Source organism: Aotus nancymaae, unplaced genomic scaffold (genome assembly GCF_030222135.1).
Source record: "Aotus nancymaae isolate 86718 unplaced genomic scaffold, 86718_ANA_hifiasm-v0.15.2.pri h1tg000065l, whole genome shotgun sequence".
In the NCBI taxonomy this organism is placed as follows: Eukaryota; Metazoa; Chordata; class Mammalia; order Primates; family Aotidae; genus Aotus; species Aotus nancymaae.
Window position 1 is genome coordinate 4,966,563 of NW_026988480.1, and position 22,713 is coordinate 4,989,275.

Sequence of the window (22,713 nt, forward strand, 5' to 3'; positions counted from 1 at the left end):
GGCAGAGAAGACAGATCTGTACAGGCAACAGCAACATTTTGACTTCAGCTCTGCACAGCAACCCTGTGCCAGCAGTTCTGGGTTCTAGTGCAGAGAAAAGGCCAGAAGTTTTCAGATGGATATCCTGGGCTTTGGAGGAACATGGAGTTTCTGCTTTGGTTGTCTGAGAACTTCCTCCAGGTCTTTATTGCTCAATACCTTGAGTGTCTCTTTTGTGCCTGGCCCTGTGTTGGAGTTGAGAGGCTGTAGAAGACAAGACATGAGTTTTGCAAACAGTCAAAGGGATTTTGTTCCTTGAGAACCCATGTGCTTCCAATGAGAGTGTGAGAGGGTTTCACCAAGGAGTCACAACCTCCGACACTTTATTTTGACAGAAAATGAGGCAAATTCATCAGAAATGAGATCAGGAATTTTGGGTCTCCTAGTCCCCAGTCCTGATTTTAAATTTCCAATTCCAAAATTCTATAGTAACATCTAAACTATAGCTTGACTTTTATATTTACCCCACTCCTCAGGAAGAGAAGTGAAATGCGGCTGGCAGCTGTTTCCAGGAGACCAGAGAGGGTAAATGAACACTGAAGATTTATAGCATCAAAAGGCTATGTTGAGGATAATTCTTCTGCAAAAGACAAAGTAGTGAAAACTAACAAATGAAGCCTGTCATCCTTCCTGTGGCTCCTAAAAGAGTTCTGGAACCTCTTTTTCATGTCAGTATGTTGCTGGTCTAGCTTCCTAAGGCATTGAGCTGCTAGCCTGTATTTTACAGTGTTACAAAAATATACATCAACATCTTTATCATCTTCTTGTTCTACCCCCACCCTTCTAAATTACTTTTCCCTCTTAGTTTGAGTCCAGGCTATGTTTTAACTAACTGTAGATATTCTTTATTTTTTTTGCACCGTGATCACTGGGAAATATGCAAGGTGTAGCTATAAAAATGGCTGAACAGATTTGTAAACAGATATATCATTATATGTATATGTACATAGATACAACATGATCCCTCAATGAGATAACCTAAAGATGCTGCCTTGGCAAAGACATTTTCAAAAGTCCTGCTTGGGTAGTGGTGCCAGGCCCTGATGTGAAACCCAATACAGTTTATTTCACTGGAGTTTCGTCTTGTTCGGACCTGATGTTGTGCCACACTAAAGGTAGTCACCTGACTTGATTGGCTAGATCTGAACCCAAATGATATCTGGCTCTTCATTCGAAAGGCACAAGGATTTTCACCAGAGAGTCTGCAGTAGTGAGATTTCACAGCAGAGCCCAGACGAACCTCCCAGCACTGGCCCAGCCCTTGCGGCTCTGCAAAGTGGCTATGCTGAAGGTGTACTCACTGTGGTCACTCTGCCCTCTGTGCTGCCACCACCCTGGGCCCGGCCACTCAGGGAATGACTGCCGCATACTGCAGTGGAGAACTGGAAATGTATCTCTTGTTGCCCTCTATCACCACCCACTCTCAAGACTGGGACTTAGAATCCCCTTGCCCAGCACTGTTGCAGACGGGAGGTCTGCTGCGCTGAGCTGCTGCACCAGCCACACGATACCACACATGTTCCCAAGTGGTACTGCCGCTGTCCCATCTCTTCTCCCTCTCATACTGGGATCTCACTGGGAGAAAGTGTAGGCAGATTCCTGCTCTGCTGCTGGGTCTTCTCTCATGGCAGTGCGGACTTCATGGGATAGGGCAAACAGAGTATTCGTTGCATTTATTTGTTCTATCACTACAGAAGAAGCATTTCAAAATGTGTACAAAAGGATACTCTATTCCTCCAGTGGTACATCCCTTGTTCACAGGTAAACAGCAATAATTTAACATCATCATAGAGGCAGACTGGAAATATTATGACTGAATTTCTCATTTACAATCCTGTGCATGTACTCGCCAGAAGGGCAGCTGAAGACCTAAAGCTGTACTGGATACAACAGATTCGACCTGAACAATCACCACACACAACATTATAAAAAAGTGTATTAGAAAGTATTGGAAACAATATTGCATATTAATATGTGGTTACACATGTTCACAGTGAGTGCCATCGCACCGAAAGCTTATGTGCTTCTTTTTTTCTGATGCCTGTACATCTTAAATAAGTCTAATAATTTTGGTTCATCTTAAAGTAAAAATACATTGAAATGAATGAGAGAGATACGGATTTTAAAAGAGTTTACCATTCATTATTGCTGGAACTGAAGAAATGAAGGATACACTGGTGTCATGATTTTTCTGAATAAGTCCAGTTCATCTCGTGTTTGTTTTGGCAAGAAAAGGACACGACAAAACTCATAGTGCAGTCAAAACAAAAAAAAAAAAAAAAGAGAGAAAAGCACAAAATGGGGGAAAACCATATAACAAACCTACATCTCAGGTAGCTCTTTCTCAAGGAAGATTCTAAGATTTTATTATGTGGCTCATTCTAAATTTGAAATGGGACATGCTGCTATCTGAAGCAACTGGTGCTAGGACTTGTCCTTTGGTGATAATGCAATGATAATGCGACGATTTTTAGTGACTCTTGGATTAGGATAATCACACTCCCTAGGTACAAATTACAGAAGGAATATGAGGCGAGGAGCTGAGATTCAGGCTATCCACATCCTGGGAAGCTGGATGGCAGGGAGCGGGAGGGAACAAAAAACAGTGATTTCTAGCTGTAATCAACAGGCCAAGCTGTTGTGGGTAACCCTCCTGTCTCCAATATTTACTTCAAACACAATGAGAGTGCATGGCATCTAGGCACACAGCAGTACACAGCGGTACCCAAGACACACACTCACGCCATCATACAACAGAACAAACTACACAACGAAAAGTGTGAGGTCATGCAAACTCCTACTTTTACCAGCTAGAAGAGAAACTTCAGCAACTTTTGGTACATGATATGACCACCTTTCAAACATAAGTTAATTACTTGCTGACATAATATGAAACCTTACTTTAAATACAATAGTTTCAAAGAAAAATGGTGTGACACTATAAAACCACAACAGAAGGTATGGAAAGAGACATTTATATTGGCTATAAAAGGCAGTGAGAGGAAAGGGCAAAGCAGTTTAGAAAAGAATTCCTGCAGCCACTATTTACAGTTCTGGTTGGAGCTTTGTTTCAATTCCACTTGAAAAAATAACTCCCTTCAACCAATTGACACAGTGGGATGAACGGAAAAGGACAGAGTAGGTGAAATTTGCAACAAACTCAAGAGAGTCTCTTAGAGAGACCCTAAGAAGGCTCTCACCTTAGAGATGTTAACTTGGATAAGGCGCATCTTTCTCTGTAATTGCATATTGAATGAGTGCTGTCTAAAGCCCTTGCTCCTCTCTCTTCCTCCACTCAGTGCATTGGTGCGGCAATGTTGTTTATTCCAGCTTCCAAATGCCACACCCTTCCGTAAGCAGAGAAATCCATGACTCAAGAATGGTATCTTTGTAAACTCCATCCTTTCCACAAAACTCAAATGTTTATGAGGAAATATGTTTTTGAAGACTGAAGGGGAATAATTCATTTATAGAATTTATAATGATTCCACAGGATCACAAGTCAGGCTTGATACTGCTGACTGGGAATATTGAGAATATTCTTCAAGTGCTTTATTTTATTTTATTTTATTTTTTTCTTGGAAGGCTTCCCAGACCTTTGATGGGTTTAGAATTCATTTAGGTCCGTGGCTCTCCAACAGGAGTGATTTCTCCTCAAAGGGAACAGTTGGTGATACATGGATACAGTTTGGGTTGTCAATTTGGGGTGCTACTGGCATCTACTGGGTAGTGACCAGGGATGCTGCTAAATATCCTACGATGCACAGGAGAGCTCCCTCCCATCAAATAAGTATTCAGCCCGAAATGTCATAGTGCTGAGACTAAGTACCCCTGTTTGGATTAAATGCTGAGGTGCTTATGTACAATTTCCCCTCTGCTGCTTCATCTTGGGACAGTGTTGGTGAAGTGTTGTAAATATTTGAAATGGTATATTCTTCATTGCCTAGGTGGTTGAGAGTAATGACCTTAATGACAGCATTAATTTTGAAGGAGACCTTTGCTGGTTGGGATTAGAATCTCCACACACCTTTCTTGGGCTTCAGTGCCTCCATGTCATAGCATGGATTGGCGGGGTTCTCACTTGCAGTGCCACCTGCCTCCTCTTTCCTGAGGGATCTGGTGGCATTACTATCCGAGGGTCTGGCTCAGTCCCTCGGTTGCCCTGTGCGTTCCAATATCCCACAGGTGCAGAGCCAGCCGTCCTATGTATATGTGATCACATATGCTGCTTTGCCTTTACGGAAAAGAGCTTGAAAGCTTAGTTTCAAACAGGTGAGTTCTTTGTGTGAGCAAGAGACATGCTGGGCTTCACATATTTCATTAAGCTGAAAATTAATGATCATTCTAAATCACTCTTTTATGGGCTTTGAAATGAGAATAATATACAGTGAGAAGAGGAAAAGAAATTTACCAACACTGAGAAATTCAGGCTTGTGGCTACAAACAGATGTACGTAACTAAAATGAGGACTAGGACTGGATTTCTTCAGGAAAAGAGGCTTCTTCTGCTCTTAGGTGGAACCAGTCAGGGAAGGAACAGATCTGAAATAAAGCTTTGGTTTCCAACGAATGTTGCCGTTTGAGAGGTTCAAAAATAATGAAGATCCAAATTTCGGGACTGGTGTTTAAATTGTAGTGATAGACTTTGGGGGCCATTAAAGGCATGGGAGTGAAAAAGTGGGGAACTGGGCTCCCCAGATATGCCCACAGGAAGACTGGCTCCTCCTATGCCGGCAGCAAGCCTTGGGAGGCTCAGGCCATCTGAGCAGTTTCTGCAAAGCCAGCAAATCCAGGAGGAGCTGAAAGGCCCTAGCCTGACCTCTCCCTCCACCCAGGGCAGTTAGACAGACAGGACTTTCCCCAAACGGTTTATTTTCCTATGCAGAATATGACTTAAAATAGCATTTTCTCTCAAAAGTGCAGCCTCTCAGCCCTAGCTGCATGTGGCCCGAAGCTGGCCTGGGCACAGACTGTTGGCCCTGCTGTATGGGCACTTGGGTGGTGGCACATCTGTCCTGTCTGTCTGCTCACTGGCAGAGCCACAGACAGGGGCTGTGCTCCCTGTGTCTGGGGACTGGAAAAGACCTGGCGTGTGAACCCCGTGCTTAGCACAGAGACCAGCATGCTCCTTCCCGGGCTGTGGCCTGTTTTATCTATTTCTCTCTGAAAATTTAGACTAATCATTTGGAGAAGGGGATTCTAGGAAGCAACAGGTGAGGGAATCTCAGCCAGCAGTCTGGGGAAACATCGAGGAAGGTAGCAGTTCTGGGTGCTCCCAATGCAGCCCTGCCTCTAAAAATAAAAATCTTTTCAAAAGCAAATGAAACCCCAACCAACTCAAACATAAAACGAAAAACAGCTACAAATCCAAGCACAACGTTATCTGGTCCAGTCCAGTCTATGCTGCTGGCGGGAGCGAGGAGGCGGCAGTCCTTGTGCTTTTCCTGGGGGTGGGTCGGGGGGCGCGGGGTGCTTTAGCTCATGTGGAAGCGATGCTCCCCCCGCGTTATGTGCGACGAGAACTCGTACCGGTCCTGGCTGTGGTAGCCGCACATGTTGCACTCAAAAGGATCACGGAAGCCGTGGCAGCCCATGTGGATGGTGTACATGACGTGATCCAGGAAGAGCACCCGGCAGTGTTCGCACTTGTACACCTTCATCTGCTCCCCGCTGGTGCTGACCACGCGGAGCGCGTCCTGCGAGTTCTCGGAGGCGGCGCGCAGCAGGTCGTAGGCGCGGTGCTCCTCCTTGAGCGACAGCCCGTTGCGCGCGTGCGGGGCGATGTGGTTGGTCAGGTAGATGAGGCCGCCGCGCTGCTCCTCGTTGTTGCTCTCGGTGTCCGTGGAGTCTTGGCAGCTGTTGCTCGGGGACGCCTCGCGCTCCGAGGGCACCGACTTGGCCTTGGAGAGCAGCAGCAGGTTCTCCACGGCGCTGTCCTGGGCTGAGTGGTTGGAGCGCGGGGTGCCCTCCGCGAGCGGCTTGTGCAGCTGGTACATGGAGCTGATGACCGGGACTACCTCGGGGCCGCCTGGGGGCGTTTGCACCAGCGGGCGCAGGGACTCGGCCCCCAGGTAGTTGATGGCGTTGTTGATGGCTTGGTCCATCACGTGGGACTTCATCATCTCGTTCTCCTTCTCGTAGCTGGCGCTGCTGTCATAGGGCATGTCGGACAGGCCCTTCTCCCCTGTGGGAAGCAGGTGACAGTGAGTGGAGGGCGACCACCTCTGGAACCGGTCAGGTCCCAGCTGAAATCTACGCCTGGGGAGGGGAAGGAGAACACTGCCTGGGGGTCTAGCGCGCCTGCGGACCCCACACCTGCACACCTACACACACACCTGTGGACACATCACACCTGCACCACACCCCATGCATCTGTCTAGGGGGGCAACGAGCCAGGACCTACCCATCATAGGCACTTAAAGAGATTTTGTTGGATGAATGAGTAAATAGGGGAACCAAAGATTAATTGACTTGAATTGAATTATATTACTGTATTTCATTTCATGTTTGAAATAGCGTATTTTAAATGATGCATTTTCAGTAGAGTGTTCTCAGTAATTCACAACTAAATTCTACATTTATTGATTTAAAATACACAATAATTATCATTATTCATTATATACAATATATTTAAAATATGGGATGTTTAGTAATTTTAATAATTACATTTAATAATTTTAATGATCTGGCATAAAATTTAATCGAGATCCGTGATGACCGTATATTTTTTATAATAAAATGACACATTTTTGACAAACAACCGAAAGGTAGATGAGCTCTGATCTGTGATGAGAGCGGAAAGGATACTCAGACTTAAAAGCAGGTTTCTGTAGTTGGCAGGCCTGAAGCAGGGCTCCGCAGAAACATGCGATGGAAGGCAGGAGGCGCGGCAAGGAAGCTATGGGGAAAACACTTGCTATTCATCTGTTATTTTAAAAAAGTACTGAGAACTACTGATGTAACTACTGTAGAGGCGTCAGCAGTGATTGGGCCCTGGCCTCGAGAAACTTCTGATGTAACATCATCAGTTCACAGGAGTCCATGAGCTCATTTCCCTGACAATGGTGAAACAGGAGCCTAGATTTGGCTTGTTCAATTTGCTTTGGAGTAAACATCTTACTAAAAAAAAAATTTCTTGAAGACACACCTTCTCAACAATCATGGCTTAATTAGGAAATTCATTAATGACAGTAACTGCACCCTTACTGGCAAGACTGTAGCTGTGTTCTACTCTCAGTGGTGGTACATTAATGAATCAAAGCACACGAGCCCATCCAGGGAATGTCTGAACAGTTTATATTTTACCCCTATTCTGTATATTTCCTTTCTTCAACACATCTGGACGGGACAGAGGGACAGAACGGTGAGCAAGTGAGAGTGGTCCCCATCCTAAGCAGCAGACAGCTACCACGGGAGGGTAGGTAGAAGTTCATGCATGATCGCACAGATAATTCCTTCCATCTGAGAAATCCATGAAGACAAGGGGAGCTTGCTATGAGAGCATTGCACAGGCTTCTGATCTTGTAAGAGTCAGCCAGACAAGGAGGGTTTTGTGTCCCAGTGTCGGGGATAACAAGAAGGAAGGTTCTGAAGGGAGAAGAGGCTAGGAGGTGTGGCAGGACCAGGTGAAGGTCAGGGAACCAGAGCCCCAGGTGGGGGCAGTGCTGGAGAGATACGCAGGAGAGACAGGCAGAGGCCAGCCAGGCAGATACTTTGTCTAAAGGAAAATGAAAACCACTGAAGGGTTTGAAGGAAGAAGTGGCCTTCTCATTCACTGTGGAAAGAACAGATTGAAAAGGGGCAAGAGTGAGGGATAATTCGAGACTTCTCCAAAGTGCAGGTTATGGCTGATGGTGGCTCATGGGGGTGGTGACAAGGGAAGGTTCCACCACCTCCCACGCTGCACCTGACACTGAGGCCTTCAGCTGGTTCTTACTAATAGAAAGATAAACTACCCTGTAATTCACAAATTTACTAATAGTCCTTTTATGGATTCTGTGACCGTTAAGAATCTTCCAGGAATATATGCCCCATTATACTATAAAGTACCTTTGAGTTTCATGTCTTTTGTAATGGATATGTAACATACGATAGCTTTTCTGTCTGTTTTCATCTACTGGTGGTCAGAAGTGGCACATACTCTGATTACAGAAAGAAAACTTGTGCATGGCCAGTTATACCCTCCCAGAAACAGAACAGGATGAAAACTCTATGAAGCCAATGGTAGGGACCAAAGACGTGGTGTTTCTCTCCATTAAAGGTCAGAAAAAGTAATTGTATAACATTGCTGAAACCAAACACATTTTTTTTTGTGTTGAGCAACTAAATGTTCTGTTACTCTTACTATAGAGCAGGACAAATCCATTCTAGTTTGTATCCAAGTCTATCCCTCTACCGAATCAAGGCAAGAAAAGGAGGGGAATGGACTTCGTAGCCAATTTTGCTAAACATGAAAGTCTTTACAGACCCACCAGAAAGATGCTTTCCCACCTAATCATCCTGTCTCTCCCCAAGTCATGGTTCCATGGTTTCCCAAGCAACCACTGAAATCTGTTGTTTTCAAAACTTGGTATCACAACAAATGGGTGTAGGAAAAAAAATCAACATATATGCCAGATTACTGTGGCACATGGAAATTACCCATAGAATTTCTCTTCCCTACTATCCAACAAAACAAGAAAAATAAAAACCTATAAATTTCACCAACAGCAATCAGCTGAAAGAACATGTCACATATAGACGTCGAATACATATATATAACTACATATATAATATGTATTTCATTATGGTGTGTATGAGTACACACACACACACACACACACACACACACACACACCCCCCAAAGACTGGAAAGAAACAGAATTCTGGCATGAGATGTAGGGCAAAGCTTGGCTGCTAATCTCATTTCCAAATCTTTAGGTACAAGTCAACAATAACCTCAGCATTCTCATAGCCTCATATTTATACAGACATGATTCAAATAGGTATGTGTTTCCTGTCCTGATCAAAACAGCAGTTGAAACCTTGGCTGGCAAGAATCAGATGACCATGGAGAAGTGAGCCCCTGCCGGCTCCCTGGGACAGAAGCAAAGTCCTCCGTGGTCTACACTGAAGAAGCAGATGGCCCAAGGCCCCAGAGTATCTCCTGTGGGGATGAAGCATTCCCCAAGTTGGTTCAGTGCTGATGGCTTAGGGCATTTAGCTAAATTTCAGATGAGGGAGAGAAGGCAAAGGAAAAGTATTTTAACAAAGACTGCACTTTTCCTCACCAAACTCCTCCAACCCCATCTTCGGCATTCATTCAGGATTTAGAAAACTCAATAGCTCTCACAGGAAAAAAAAATATATAGTGGGAAGAAGGTTGAAACGTCAATCAAACTATATCAGACCAAGTAGAACAAGCAAGATGAAAAGAAATGTCATGGTTACTATGAAAATATTTTCTAGCAATACAGGGAAAGAAAGGAAGTAAAACACAGACCACTGAGTCCATCCTAGGGGAAAAAAGTCCTTAATTCCAAGAAGAGAGGAAATGCCTCATAATTGCTTCACAACATGGAACCAATTTTAAAAATACGCAAAATAAAATGCAAAAGCAACAGAATAAGAGGAAGAAAGAGATTTCAGATTTCAGAAAACAAAATAAGGAGAAAAATAATATTATTACAGAATTAATGCCTGGATTAAAAATAGCAAGTAATAGAACAGGAACTACTAAAAATTAAATTACTGACAGAGGAAAACCACAAGAGAACAGTGAGTAATGTAAAAATAGACAAAGAAATAAACAAAAAACGTAAAGAACTGTTAACAGATATGGAAGACAAATTAACATACGGACAACTGGTATCCCTCAACAGAGATCACAATAGATGGAACAAAACATGTTTCTATAAAAGAGAATTTCCCAGAAATAGAGAAAAAAGGGACTCTCTAGATAAAATGGTAGGAAATTTTTATTCGGAATGAATAGACCAAGATACATCCTAATTAGGGTATTTAACTTCAAGGTTAAAGAAAGAACCCTCAGGCATTCAGGAATAAAATGCAAATCACCTTAAAGAAGAAACAGTTACACTAGACTTTGATGTCTCCATAGCAACATTCAACAAGCAATGCCATCAGCAAAATCTAAAGAGTTCTCAAGGGAGAAAACAAAACAAAACAGCGACCCAAGACCCTAGGCTCTGTCAAAACGCTCATCAAAAACAGAGGCAGCAGGCCACGTCCTCAAACACTATGCAATCACAGAACACCTATAGAAACTTTTTGAAAAAAGTTGCTTGAATGTAAAGTCCAATCAATTAAGAGATTAATCAAAATAAACAGAAATAGGGATAAAAGGGCAGGGTCTGATCCTTGAATCTATTTAAATAGAGTTAGTAATAAATAAACTACTGTGAATTATGATTACAGAACAGAATGTGAATATTACAAAGTTGAACAATGTAAAAATAGTAAGATACCGTGAACACTGGAACGCTGAATGCGAACTGAAATACTGTCTTTATTTTTCAAAGCAGTGAGCCAGTAGATACTGTTTAAATTGAAACAAATGGATTTAAAAAATAATTCAAATTTCTTAATGTTTTTAATACATAATACATATTTTTAATCTTAGAGGAGCCTTTAAAAATAATATTCCTTTATGTGAGAGAATATTTAAGATAAGCCAGTTCTCCAGTTTTGTTTGGGTCTTTTTTCACCTCTTGAATTTAAGGCATGTATAATATGTTGGAATCTTTATGAAGATATTTATTTCCTATTTACCTATCCATCAATCCATCAGCCTATCCACTCACATACATATGCATAGGAAGACATTTGGAATGATGCTTCCCTGTTTTTAATATTGGTAATTTCTGGGTGTTGGGATTTGTGATGATTTGAAAACATTTATCTTTGCATTAAAATTCCTTATATTAACTTTGTGTTACTTTAATAATATAACAGGGTTTCTTCTTCTTATAAAAGAAGAAAATATACCAAGGTAATGATAAAGGGTAGCAGGAATATCAGTAATTGTTGTTTTCCTCTTTGTGCTTTTCTCTATGTCAAAAATGTTCCTACCTCACACACCAGACTAAAAACAACAAGTATTACTATTTTATATAATCCCTTTTCTAACTAGATGAATCAGTCCTGTTCTCCTGTATTTGATGATCTCAGAGGAGGAGATCTTTAATGGCCCCAATGGTGAGGAATGTTGCTGGCAAAACAAATACTTATTCATACTCATGTCAAAGTTTCAGGTAAGAATTTTAACCACAGGTTATAGATGAATAAAGCACAACTATATGCCACTGAGCAATGGTCAACATGAAAATCTTCCCCATCTTTCATTCTTAAGATGCTTTCTAGTGTTGACAGCACTGTCACATCCATCACCCCTTCTGAGCCTCAGGATAGCTCTGGGAGAAGCTAGGGCAATAGGTCCACACCCATTCCACAGATGGCAACACTGAGCCCAGCACCATGCTCAAGGCCACCACCGGTCACTCCTGGCTGGAGCTGACTCTGAAGCATGGAGCTCTCAACTAAAGCACTACTGGGCCAGCTTGTATGAGAACAGCTATTCCTACTCTCTTTCCAAGTTCACATGAAGGCTAAACTCGGCACCTGAGAAGTGGGGCAAGGCCTTAGAGACTCACTGGCCTTTTCATTTTAGGGCTGCAGAAGCTGTGACACATTAGGAATGACTGATGGAAATCTCATCAAGTTGAAGTGGGGGTAAGGTAGGCATTTTAGGGCAGGAAGAGGCATTATTTTACAAATGAACTGCCAATCACCAACAGATCACGCAGCTGCTTGTGAGTCTTTTGCTCCTAACTCCTCTTCTGCTACCCTTGCCCACTGTTCCCACTGTGTCCCCTGGGGACTCCTTTTTCCTCTTTGCTTTGCCCCATCAGAGCGCTGTGTTGCTTAGTTCGTCTACCAACGCAGAAGCATCTCAAGCCAACGCCCACATTGTGGTCTCACAGCGGCAGGGGTTGGGGAGTGGCTCCAGTAGTTTCACAGACAATTTTCTCATTTGTTTTCAAGTCTCCAAAGCTAAAAGGGGCTGCGAATGTTCATTCACCGAGGCATTCTGCAGGCTCCTCACTTGACAGAGGATGCTGTCCCTGCTTCTCAAGGTCAGCAACCCTTCATTCCCCTTGCACACCCTCACTGCCTTATCTTTGCCCGTCTTCCAGTCAACACCCATCTCTCTGTCACTATGTCCACCCCAGGGGGCCTCCAAGCAGATGCCGGCTGCTCAGGGGGCAGCCTGTGGGCCCTGTGCCCACTGCTGTTGGAATCCCACCACTTATGCTCGGCACAGGACCTCACTCCTGCTCTGTTCAGGAAGGCAGGGTCTCCCTCGTTCTCATGGTCCAAAGGCTCAAGCGTATGTGGACAACTCCTCACTGCCTCAGCCAGTGGCTTTCATTACTTTTGTAAACTGAATCCTTCTCTCCCTTAATCCTCTCGATCCCCAACCTATGACAAACCTCTATTTAATCCAAAGGTCAAAAGGGACCCCTGTTTGAAACTGAGGCTGGTGCCCAGGATGTGGCCTTGCCTCTGTCCTTCCCCCTTCCTGCCATCCTGCAGGTCAACAGGTGCCCTCTGGGACCCCTGGCCTCACTAGCCCCTGTTCTGGCCCCACCTCTTTCCCACCACAATTTCCCCATGTGTCACAGACGCCAGAGGTCCTTGAAAATCAACATGTCAAAATCAGAACCCCGTCTTTTCCCAGAACCTGGTGTTATCCTTTCCATCAAGGGCACACTACTTCTTCAGTGTGTGTGACTCACGGTTTCCTTCACCCAATCCCTGCCCTCACCGCTGCGTTCCTCCGACACCAACTCTTCCCCTTCACAAGCCTCTTTCCAAGCCCGCTGCCGCCGCCTCCACACTCCCCCTTTTCCAGTCATTTTTGGTACTTGCTGTTTTTACTGTCCTAGCCGTTGCACTCATCAAAAATATGCCAACGCTTCTTTCCTGCTCACTGAATGAAGGTTCCCTCTCTTACCTGGTGTCGGAAGCCATTCATCCTGCGGTAGAGCTGCCTGGGACAGCTTCACTTTTCCTGCCTCCCCATGGGTACCTGAGTTAAGCTGGGAACACGCCGTGCTCCTCCGTCATGTTCTCAGGCCCTCACTCCAGCCCTCGTGGTCAGCATTCCGGTTTCTCACTGATTTTATCCATCTGCCTAGATTGCCCCATTCTTCCAACACCTAGAATGTGCCGAAACCCTATCCCTCTTCCCAGGTGCACCTCAGCTTCATGAAGCGCTTACTGGTCCTCTTTCCTGGACAGAGTTAACCTTCACACTGAGGGTTTCCAAATGTTCTCACATCCTGGCAGTCATGGGATGTTCACAATCACGCCGTGAGATGCTGAAGCATGGAACCAAGGCAGCGGAGTTGACGAGTGTCAGTGGCTCTGTACTGACTCTGCACTGGTCCCCAAAGCTAGCGCTTTTCCACTCGGACCCTGGCTCCATCCCAGTGGTGTCTGGCTGGATGGCGGTGTTGGTGTGCCTATCACCTACTCTGGGCAATGCTCCCAGAGAGAAGCATGATCTTGTTCTTCCTTTTTATCTCTCAAAGCATTAGGCAAAACAGCAATCCTAGCTAAACTGTCTTCAGCAGACACTTCTCAGGGGTCAGTCACTGTACAATTCCTCCCATGAACCCTTCAGAGTCCCCATAAGGTGAACGTTAGGAGCTTCATGTGAAAAATGAGGATCTGAAGCTCGGAGAAGCCGGCTAGGCCTGGGGTGTCCTGCAGTGTGATGTCCCCCAGCTGAGCCAGGCCTACACTCTCCACCGGGTGCACGGTGGCCCAACCTCCCCTTAGGGTCGATGCTCACAGGCAGATCACAGTGCAGGCCGCAGACACTACACAATCACATCTAGGAAAAACTGGCAGGAGATTTGTTATTTCTAAGACACTTACTGGAAAACATTCTAAGATATTTAAGGAATGATATAGCTTACCAATTTTTGCTTTTGAAAAAAGCCTCACTTTTTTCCCTTTCTTCTACCCTCAACTCACTTCCACTTGCACCTAAAACACCCGCATAGTTGTTTTTTAAGAGACAGCAAACATTTAACTCTTACCAAGAAATTTCTGAGGCATAGAGCTCTTACGCTTGGCGACGTTACTTGCTAGTCTGTCCAGCACGAGGGATCTCTCTGATCCTATCTTGCACAGGTCTTCTGCCATCTCACTGTGATTAGTTTCTTCTTTAATGACTAAAGTCAAAGACAGTTAAAGAGGCCAGTTTAGAAATGCCTTATATTTAAAGGGTTCAGTCACGTCCAATGTGAAATCTGACATCTGTTAAGTGCCTACAAGAGCCAGGCCCTTCCTAGAGTTAATTCTAATCTTCCCAGCAACACTGCCAGACAGGCAGAGGCAGCCCCAGCAATGCCAACGACCAGCCACCTGCAAAGGGTTCTTCCTCCAACAGCTGCTCACCACACATCGTTCCCTTTACGTCCAAATGCACAGGCACCACCACCACCATCGCCAGAGGCTGGACTGGATTAAGCGATGATGTCCCTTGGACAAGTCCTTTTAACTTTCAAAATACTCCCAAATCCGCTACCTCACTCAGTCCTAATAGTAGCCCTCTGAGATGCAAAGAACTGTCTGACCTAAGGTCTGACTTCACGGACCAGCACAGTGAACTGAGATACAAAAATGTGGCCCCCAAAGTACTACAGCAGATCTGGGCAATGTGGAGAAAAAACCAGAACGCCTTATCTCTGAACACACGGCAAATTCCTGAAACTCAAAGCATCCCTGACTACTGTAGAGAATTTAGAAATTACGGAGGTGAATGTTGATGTGTGGCCCATTTCTAGTCATTCTTGATTGTTCTATGTCATCTCTTTCCATAATTGAAGGTACAACTTTATATCCTGCGTAGCTGCATCTATCTTTACATCTAGTTATTGTGGTTGGAGTTCTAAAAATATAACTCATTTCCCTGCAATTTATCCTCGTGTATAAGGAGCTGATAATGTAAACTGATTACCTTAAATGCCTGATCAATTCTTCCTATACTGTTCCTGCCTTATGCTTCCTCCTGCCTCAGGTATTTCACGCTGATTTATCACGGGGTCTTCGGTAGGTTTATCCATCTCTATTATTGATTTGTCTGCCTATTCTTCAAAGAGTTCCATCCATTTTAGCCACATTTTCATACATCACTTGACATTACTCTTCTTTTAAAACGTTGCCAATTATCTCATGTATATATCCAGATACTTGAGGATACATGGTTACCAGATTCCAGTAAGATTTATAGGCCAGTTTTATGCTGAAGTGATACTGTAATTTGGGCAGGGGCACATGGACAGCATCCAGCCCTCTCCACCTCTCCAACCTCCCACATTTTCTTTCTTACCTCAGTATGGTTTGTTGATTTTCCTCATTTCTAAGTATTTTATGTTTTCATTGCTAGTATAAATGTAACTTTGAAAACACATATTTCAAATCGGCTATTGTTGCTGGTATATTTTTAACATTTGAAATATGTGTTTTTTATAAATAGGCAACATATATAGCCCACATCCTGATTTATATGCAAGATAAACATAAATCCATAAAATCCAATTCCACTGGTCACACACTTCATCTGTTAAGCTAATGTGCTTTCTGACATGTCCATCCTTCTCTGCAAAGCCGCGCACACAGCCTGCCCAGGGCTCCCAGCAAGCAGGGGTCTTCCTCTGCACCATGGCACAGGGCTTCCCAAAAGCCTCTACCCCCAGAGTCGATCACAGCAAGGAACAAGTGAGCCTGATGCTCCCGAGTCACGGGCTACTCTGTCCTTAGATACATGCACCTCCAAAGGCTGGTGACTCTCTATATCAGAGGCTCAAGAGAAACTTATTTTTTTATATAAAGACATTGAGAAATTGTAACAGGTGACCCAAAAGCCTTTTACTAAAGAAAATTATATTCAGAAAAATTCATCTTTTCCTATATCACCTAGCTGAGGCTTTGATTTTACTGAAACCACCCAACCTAATGGGGCTTTAAGGGTGGGGGAAGAGACTACTGGCCCACCCCTCTGAGCAGAGATGAGGGGTTCTCAGAGGGGGACAGAGGAGGAAAGATGCATCAGAAGGCACAGTTCCACCCACCCAAGCTCAGCACAGCTGAAATGACCAAGCCCCTGCTTGTCTTCCTGGCCCCAAGCATAGTTCAGGAGGACTTCCGTCCAAGTCCTTTTATGGATCTCCTCAATACTTCAAGTTCCTTAAACCAGCAGGAACTACCAGGGTTAGGTGTTGGCAAGGGCAAAAACCAAAGGTGACTGTTGAAAGGTGTTTATGATCATTTTGCACCTTTTGATGCCACACCAGACAGAAACAATTTAACGTAATTAAGTGTGGGCCTGGCTCTGTCTGCTGCCACACTGAGACCAGATCACTGCTCCTTCCTAGAGAAGCTTTCATGCTTCCTGAGTGTGGGGACGTAGAGGCATCACTGTGGTAGTCCAAGTAACTTAACCATCAAAGGGAATAAATTAACATCTTAGGGTGAAATTGACACTCATCACAGGGTAATATTTAATACACATACTGGGACATAATCTTACTGACAAAGAGACCAACAGAGAAGGATTAGCTTGAAGGTGTCAGTATGTCAGTGGCCGAAACGTCCATGTTTAGGTAAGTACCTGACACATGTCTACGCTCCTGTTCACACCTGGATCCACTCCCTCACGTTTCTCTCAGAGCGTTGCTGTGAGGGTGGCTAGGCATGAATTATCACTCACATTTAAGTGACGAGCTCTGAGTCACATTCAAAAACAGAAAACCCAAACCCAGGTCTCAGTGAAATGAGTGCTGCTTCTCCTGCTCCCCGAGCAGCCCCTCTCAGCCGGCCGTGCACTGCAGCTTGTTTCTTTAGTAATGAAAACAGTGGAGGAAACAGACAGAAACAATATACTGTCTGTTTCTTTTGTTCATTTTGTCTTTTCAATTCTATGTGCATATCAGATTACTGTATTCAATAGGGCTTGGTATTATCAATTAGAAGTCCTCAGTAAATATTCGTTGAGTAAATAAAATGGCTTATTAAGCATTAATATGTAAACTACATCATTAGGAGCACTTACTTCCAAGACCCATTCATTAATTTTTTTATAGAGAAAATGGTATTTGAGTGTTGACATTTTATTTCAAAGGAACATAATCATCTCCTCATCCATTAGTCTTCTGTCTTGGGGTCTCATCATTTGAATAAATAACTGTTAAATTACTACTATTATTATTTTAATATCCAGTTTCTTCTCTTCCACTCACCCTCAATACCTTTCCATTCTAGGCCTGAGATTTTGAAAGAAGCCAAATGATGATTTAATGGTATCTTCCCATTTCACAGGTGAGAAAATTGAGGCCCGGAGGAATCGCCTGTGAGCCCCGGGTCCCTGGCTGAATGGCAGAGGAGACAGCATCTGGGTGCAGAGCTCTGGCCAGATGAGATGCTGCCTCTCCATGCCAAGACTAATCAGAATCCATTTTTAGCCATTCTCAACATTGTTTTTTCCTGCTCTCATCTGCCATTAATAATCTGAGGGTACTCTGGTGAATTTTCCCTTTAGAATCATTTGTTAAAGTCAGAAAGGTGAATGAGGCTTACTTAATAAATTCTCCACCATTTGCTGAATTTCAACTTCACAGTCTAGTGATGATTTTTCCAGGGGTAGTGCTAGGTGAATACTGTTTTGAAAGAGATTAACTTTATTTGATCTCTTTATAAATTGCTTATCCTTTAAACAATTAGGAAGGAACCTTTTATAACACTGCCATTCCCCGGGTGAATCCAGCCTTCCTCAGTACTCTCCACATCATTTACTCTACAGCCTCTGGGGTCAGAATCCAGTCCCATCTCGTTATGCAACACACAGCAGAGCATCACAGCTCCTACAAAAGAAGTGATTTTCCCTCTCATCCTTCAACAGCCTCAATACTATCAACTACGGGGGACTTCCAACCAACTTCAGCCTCACACTCCAGGCGGGGGTGGATACCGCACCCTCAGTCCGAACTGACGCTTAAAATCACAGCTTCAAAGTTCTTATTTGATCAACTCTGTTAAAACATTGTTTTAAAACAGGATTTTACATTTTATTTTGTTTACAAAGAAATGATCACTACTTGAGGTGTTTTTTTTTGTTGTTGTTGTTGTTTTAAAACCACCAACATCCAAGAAACAACCCCAAAACTTTTAAGGTCACTGCTATCCTCATTTCTCCTGATTGGAAGCGGGAAGGGTTTTAAAATCAAGCTCTCTCTGGTCAGACGAGGACCTAGAAAGCTGGGAAGCACAGTGTGCTTCTGGTGAAACTGTGATGATACTGGCCAAAAACTTCCCTCCCTCCCAGCCCAGGCGGGAAGCAGGCCCGTGGCTCTGCTCCTAAGGCTGCTTGCAGAGCGCCCTCCTTCCCCGCCGTGCTGGGGGGAGAGCCGACCAGGCTGGCCTCCGAGCAGCAGCGCTTACCTGGGTACAGTGTGCCCGGAAGGCCCATGCTTTCCAAGTAGTTGTGGCAGCGCTCTTTATGTTCCTCTAAAGAGCTTCGCTGTTTATAGCTTCGGCCACAATATCCACATTTGTGAGGTTTACCAACTGCAGAAAACACAATTGAGTTCAAGACCCCAATTAAATGTCAGCCTTATGTGTAAGGGGAATGCATGCAATACAATTATTACCAAAAAAAGTTAAAAAAAAATTCTACCCTTGAGGGCTGAAAGTGTTATGGACTTGGTCAAAATTACTGAATTTAAAAATGTTAGTGCACGAGGGTTTCTTTCATTGTACCAAGAACTCACGAGACTCTTATTTTGTCTTAATTTGTCTGCTTTACTGACTACCAAATTCTCTCCTCCTCAATCACTGAAGCCTATCCTTCAACTGGCGGAAACGAGCCACTGCTGTGTTACAATGCGGATACCAGTGACTGGACACAGATGTGAGGAAGGCCTGTGTGTTGGCCACATTGTCTTCAGATTCACTTCCAAAGTAGACCTCAGTCTATGCTGTGGGCCGGATCTGCCACGATGCTGGGGCTACGCTGAATGCAGCCAGAGGGAATTCAGTTCCAGGTGCTACACTGGATAACTTGAGGTCTCTAAGAAACCGTGCTGGACAAATACGCTTGAATGAAATGAGCATTTTATTTCTAAAATATACTTTCTTACATAATATAAATGTATCTTACATTATTATATAACACAAAATATTTTGTATTTCCCATGTATGTGTAGATATAATACAAAATATTTTGTATTTTCTATGTATATGTATTTTTATTCTACATATATGTATATTTCTATGTATATGTATTTTCATATACATATTTTCATATATAATACATATACATAGATAACACAAAATGTATTTTTCACAAACAGAGCTTATGGAAAAGCTCTGCTTTCTTGCCAAAGAGCTTTAAGATGGCGTAGCTTCCAGATTAGCCCTGTCCAACAGAACTTACTATGATGATAGAAATGCTGTCCATTAGTGCTGTCCAATATGGTAGCCAGCAGCCACATGTAGCTATTGGACATAAAAAGTGTGGCTAGTGCCACTGAAGACTGAAATTTTAATTTTGTTTAATTTTAAATTGTTATTAAACATACTACATGTAGGTAGTAGGTACTGTATGGGGCAGTGCAGTTCTACATAATGAGTTTTAGTCCTTCCCGGATTTTATTGAGTGATATTTTAGGAAAAAGAAAGACTAGCCAGGACTTCATATCATGCTCAAGTTTAAGGACTTCAGTAGATACCATCTTAAGAGATAAACTGAATAAAGTATCTTTAATCACTTCTATAAGGAATATAAATTTCCAACCTAACAGTAGAATCTTCTACTTCTTTCTCATGTTGTTTGATTGATCATATTTCAAAGTATTGCAGAAAAATTAAGACCATCCAAATAGGAATGTTTGGTAAAGTGGTTTAGCCAAAGCTTATACAGGTTAAATCTCTTTCTTAGGTGAACAGAAGCCACAGTAAGAAGATCAACATGGTAGCCAAAACTTGACTTCTGGACCATTTAATAGAGAATGAAAAGGATCTCTCTTTATTTATATAAAGTGTACCCCCGACATCAAGAAATAATGTTGCAATATAGAATATTGCCTAAAATTGCACATTTTATTGAGTATTGCTTTTAGAAATTAATAGGATATAGATAACCACTCAGTGTCTTTTCCTGAAAAAGCTGTGACTTCAGTAAATTTCATGATCAAATTGTTTCCGGTATATATGCTATGGTGTCTGAATATCCATTTTTCTGAAAATACAATTGATTTTTAACTCTGGAACATATGAAGCATGTTCACTATAAGCAACTGAGCTCAAGAGTATCTTGAAGCATAGCCCAATATTCTGTAGGAAAGAAGGTCTAAGCTTGCAACTTTCAAAGGAAGCCACGAGGCAGGAAGGGAGATCTCTTCTCTACCCCTCCAAATCCCCCAGCCCCCTCCTGCTGTCAGCATGGGACAAATTCTCTATTTCTGCTAACTTGCTGGTCCATAAGACCTCAGGCCACCACCAGCTGCTAGGGAAAGCTGTGATATTGATCCTGGTTTTTAATGGGACAGGGGAATAGTCATTCCACAATGGAGTAGAGTGTGACCACATTTGTATTTGCCAGACGAAGGCCGAAGTCCTTATTTCACCTCAGTGAAATCATTTTGAAGAAATCATCACTGCTTCTTTCCCCAAGAGCAGTGTGTGTCTCCACAGCATTTTTGGATAGACAGATTCCCAGCAGCCCTGCACCCATGAAGGTTTTCTCCACTTGCTCATCCGTGAAACCAGAATAGAAATACACGGTCCAAAGTCTACCACTGTTCTATAATTACTCAAGTAATTTGCAGTGTTTAGAGTAGGATACCATCATGCCTGAAAAGAAATATACAGGCCTGGAGCCAGAATAACATAAAACACTCCACTAGATATTCCTAACTCCACACAGGAAAGGAAAGAGAGCAGCTCTCCTTTTAAGGACTGATGTACATGAGAGATTCCATTGCAATCAGAGTAATCTGGGAATGATGATGACCTAGGGTTGGTGTCAACCTAAAAATGAGTGTTTGTGTTTTCCACTGACATGGGAAGTGGCGCTTCCCACTAACCCAAGGTAATATTGCTGCCAACTCTGTCTGTGTCTCCATGACCACTTAGAAACGACAGCTGTGAGGCTTCTTCCTAGATCACTTGTTAGCACGGCACAGAGACTGCACAGTCCTCTCAGCTGAGGCCCATTGCTTGTCATCCCCAGGCACCACTTTTGGCTCCAGGTGGAACCACCATCCATGCTCATCGCCCAGGTGAACATCTACAGATGCTCACTGTCATGCTACTGTCTTCCCATCTCAGGGGAGCCACCTGTTCTCCCTGCGCCCTGGAACAAGGCAAGTGTCCCACTTCATAACCCCCTGCTGACCCACCTGCCTTCTGGGGGAAGCAACTCCTCATGGTATAGCCACTTTCTTGGAAGTTTTTAGAAAGTCAAATCACCCAAATCCTCATAATTTTCTGATCGAGAGCATGTGGGGATCCTTCTCCATGTGCACCACCAGGAAGGAGGTCAGGATGGAGAGGAGGGGGTGCACCGGTCTCTGCGACTCCTCTCCTTTTTGTCTCAAGCCAATTGGGTGGACAACTGCAGGGATCACCCACCAGGAGAGAGACTGAATTCTTGCCAATATGGGGGCCACACCCCTTTCTGGGATTACTGCTGACTCACACACTGGTTTAGAACTTCTCTAAAGCAAACTTCAGACACTCGCCTTCTAGCATGTACTTCAGAAGTCCCTTCCTTCTATGGGAAGTCTCTCCTGACTTTTCACCCCGGGACCCACTGTCCCCTTCCTTATGCTCCCTCCGTCCCCTCGGATTCAATGTCATGCCTCCTATAACACATTGGTGCTTTCCTTGTGTGCACCTGTGGTCTCCCGTGCAGAATGGTCACCCCAGGGTGCTCAGTAAATGTGTGATAAAGAGATGGACGCAATGAGCAGCCTCTAAAACCCCCAACCATCAAATCCACATGTCACATTTGGGAAGAGATGGCCTGGGCCGCTGCAGACCTTTCACAAAGAGCACACTTCCCTGCCTCCCTGAGGGAGGCTCCTCCTTATCCTGCCACCCGGGGAGGGTGAGGAGCAGCTGGTCTGAAGCATTGCCATTCCCCAGGGCACCTGCTTAGAGAGACTACTGCTTGGAGAAGGGCCCTGGCTGGTGGCTGGCTGGGGCAGGAGGCTCTTCGAGGGGAAGGATATAGGCCATCAACCTCCCACCCACAAGCCCCATGCAGTGTACGATAACAAATATCCCCGACTGGACAGTATGAAGGAGACCTGTGGGTGTCATGTTGTGTAGACCACACTCAGGCAAACATGATCCGTGACAGGCTGGCCAAGAGCCCGCTTTTCCTCTGCTCCGTGGAATTATGGAGCTGCTGGATAATGAAACACCCCGGACTATTTCTCAGGAGGCAGAGGAAGGGGACCGAACCAAACTTTAGTGGATTTGGGCTTCACAGGATGGGAGTGTTTTGAGAATGATGGAGCATTTATGCCTCTGATGATCTTGCCAAGACTCCAGATTATTTGGGTTGTACTTTATCTGTCTAATTCAAAGAGAAAGGCTG

The 22,713-nt window shown here is 43.9% G+C and overlaps 1 protein-coding gene across 14 annotated transcripts in view; it reads right to left on the reverse strand.

Moving 5' to 3' along the window:
- Window positions 1-1,686: 1,686 nt before the first annotated feature.
- Window positions 1,687-22,713, reverse strand: part of IKZF1 (IKAROS family zinc finger 1) — a 99,302-nt gene continuing 78,275 nt past the window's right edge. For 8 of the 14 annotated variants that reach the window (XM_064366679.1, XM_064366678.1, XM_012458762.2 and 5 more), the window contains 3 exons: window positions 18,549-18,674; window positions 14,147-14,281; window positions 1,687-6,222 (listed from right to left, as the gene is read on the reverse strand). In XM_064366679.1, coding sequence (XP_064222749.1) covers window positions 5,513-6,222; window positions 14,147-14,281; window positions 18,549-18,674 — 971 coding nt within the window. In that variant the 3' untranslated portion in view covers window positions 1,687-5,512. The remainder of the gene's footprint in view (window positions 6,223-14,146; window positions 14,282-18,548; window positions 18,675-22,713) is intronic. The other 6 variants (XM_064366682.1, XM_012458779.2, XM_012458803.2 and 3 more) reach the window with 3 other exon arrangements.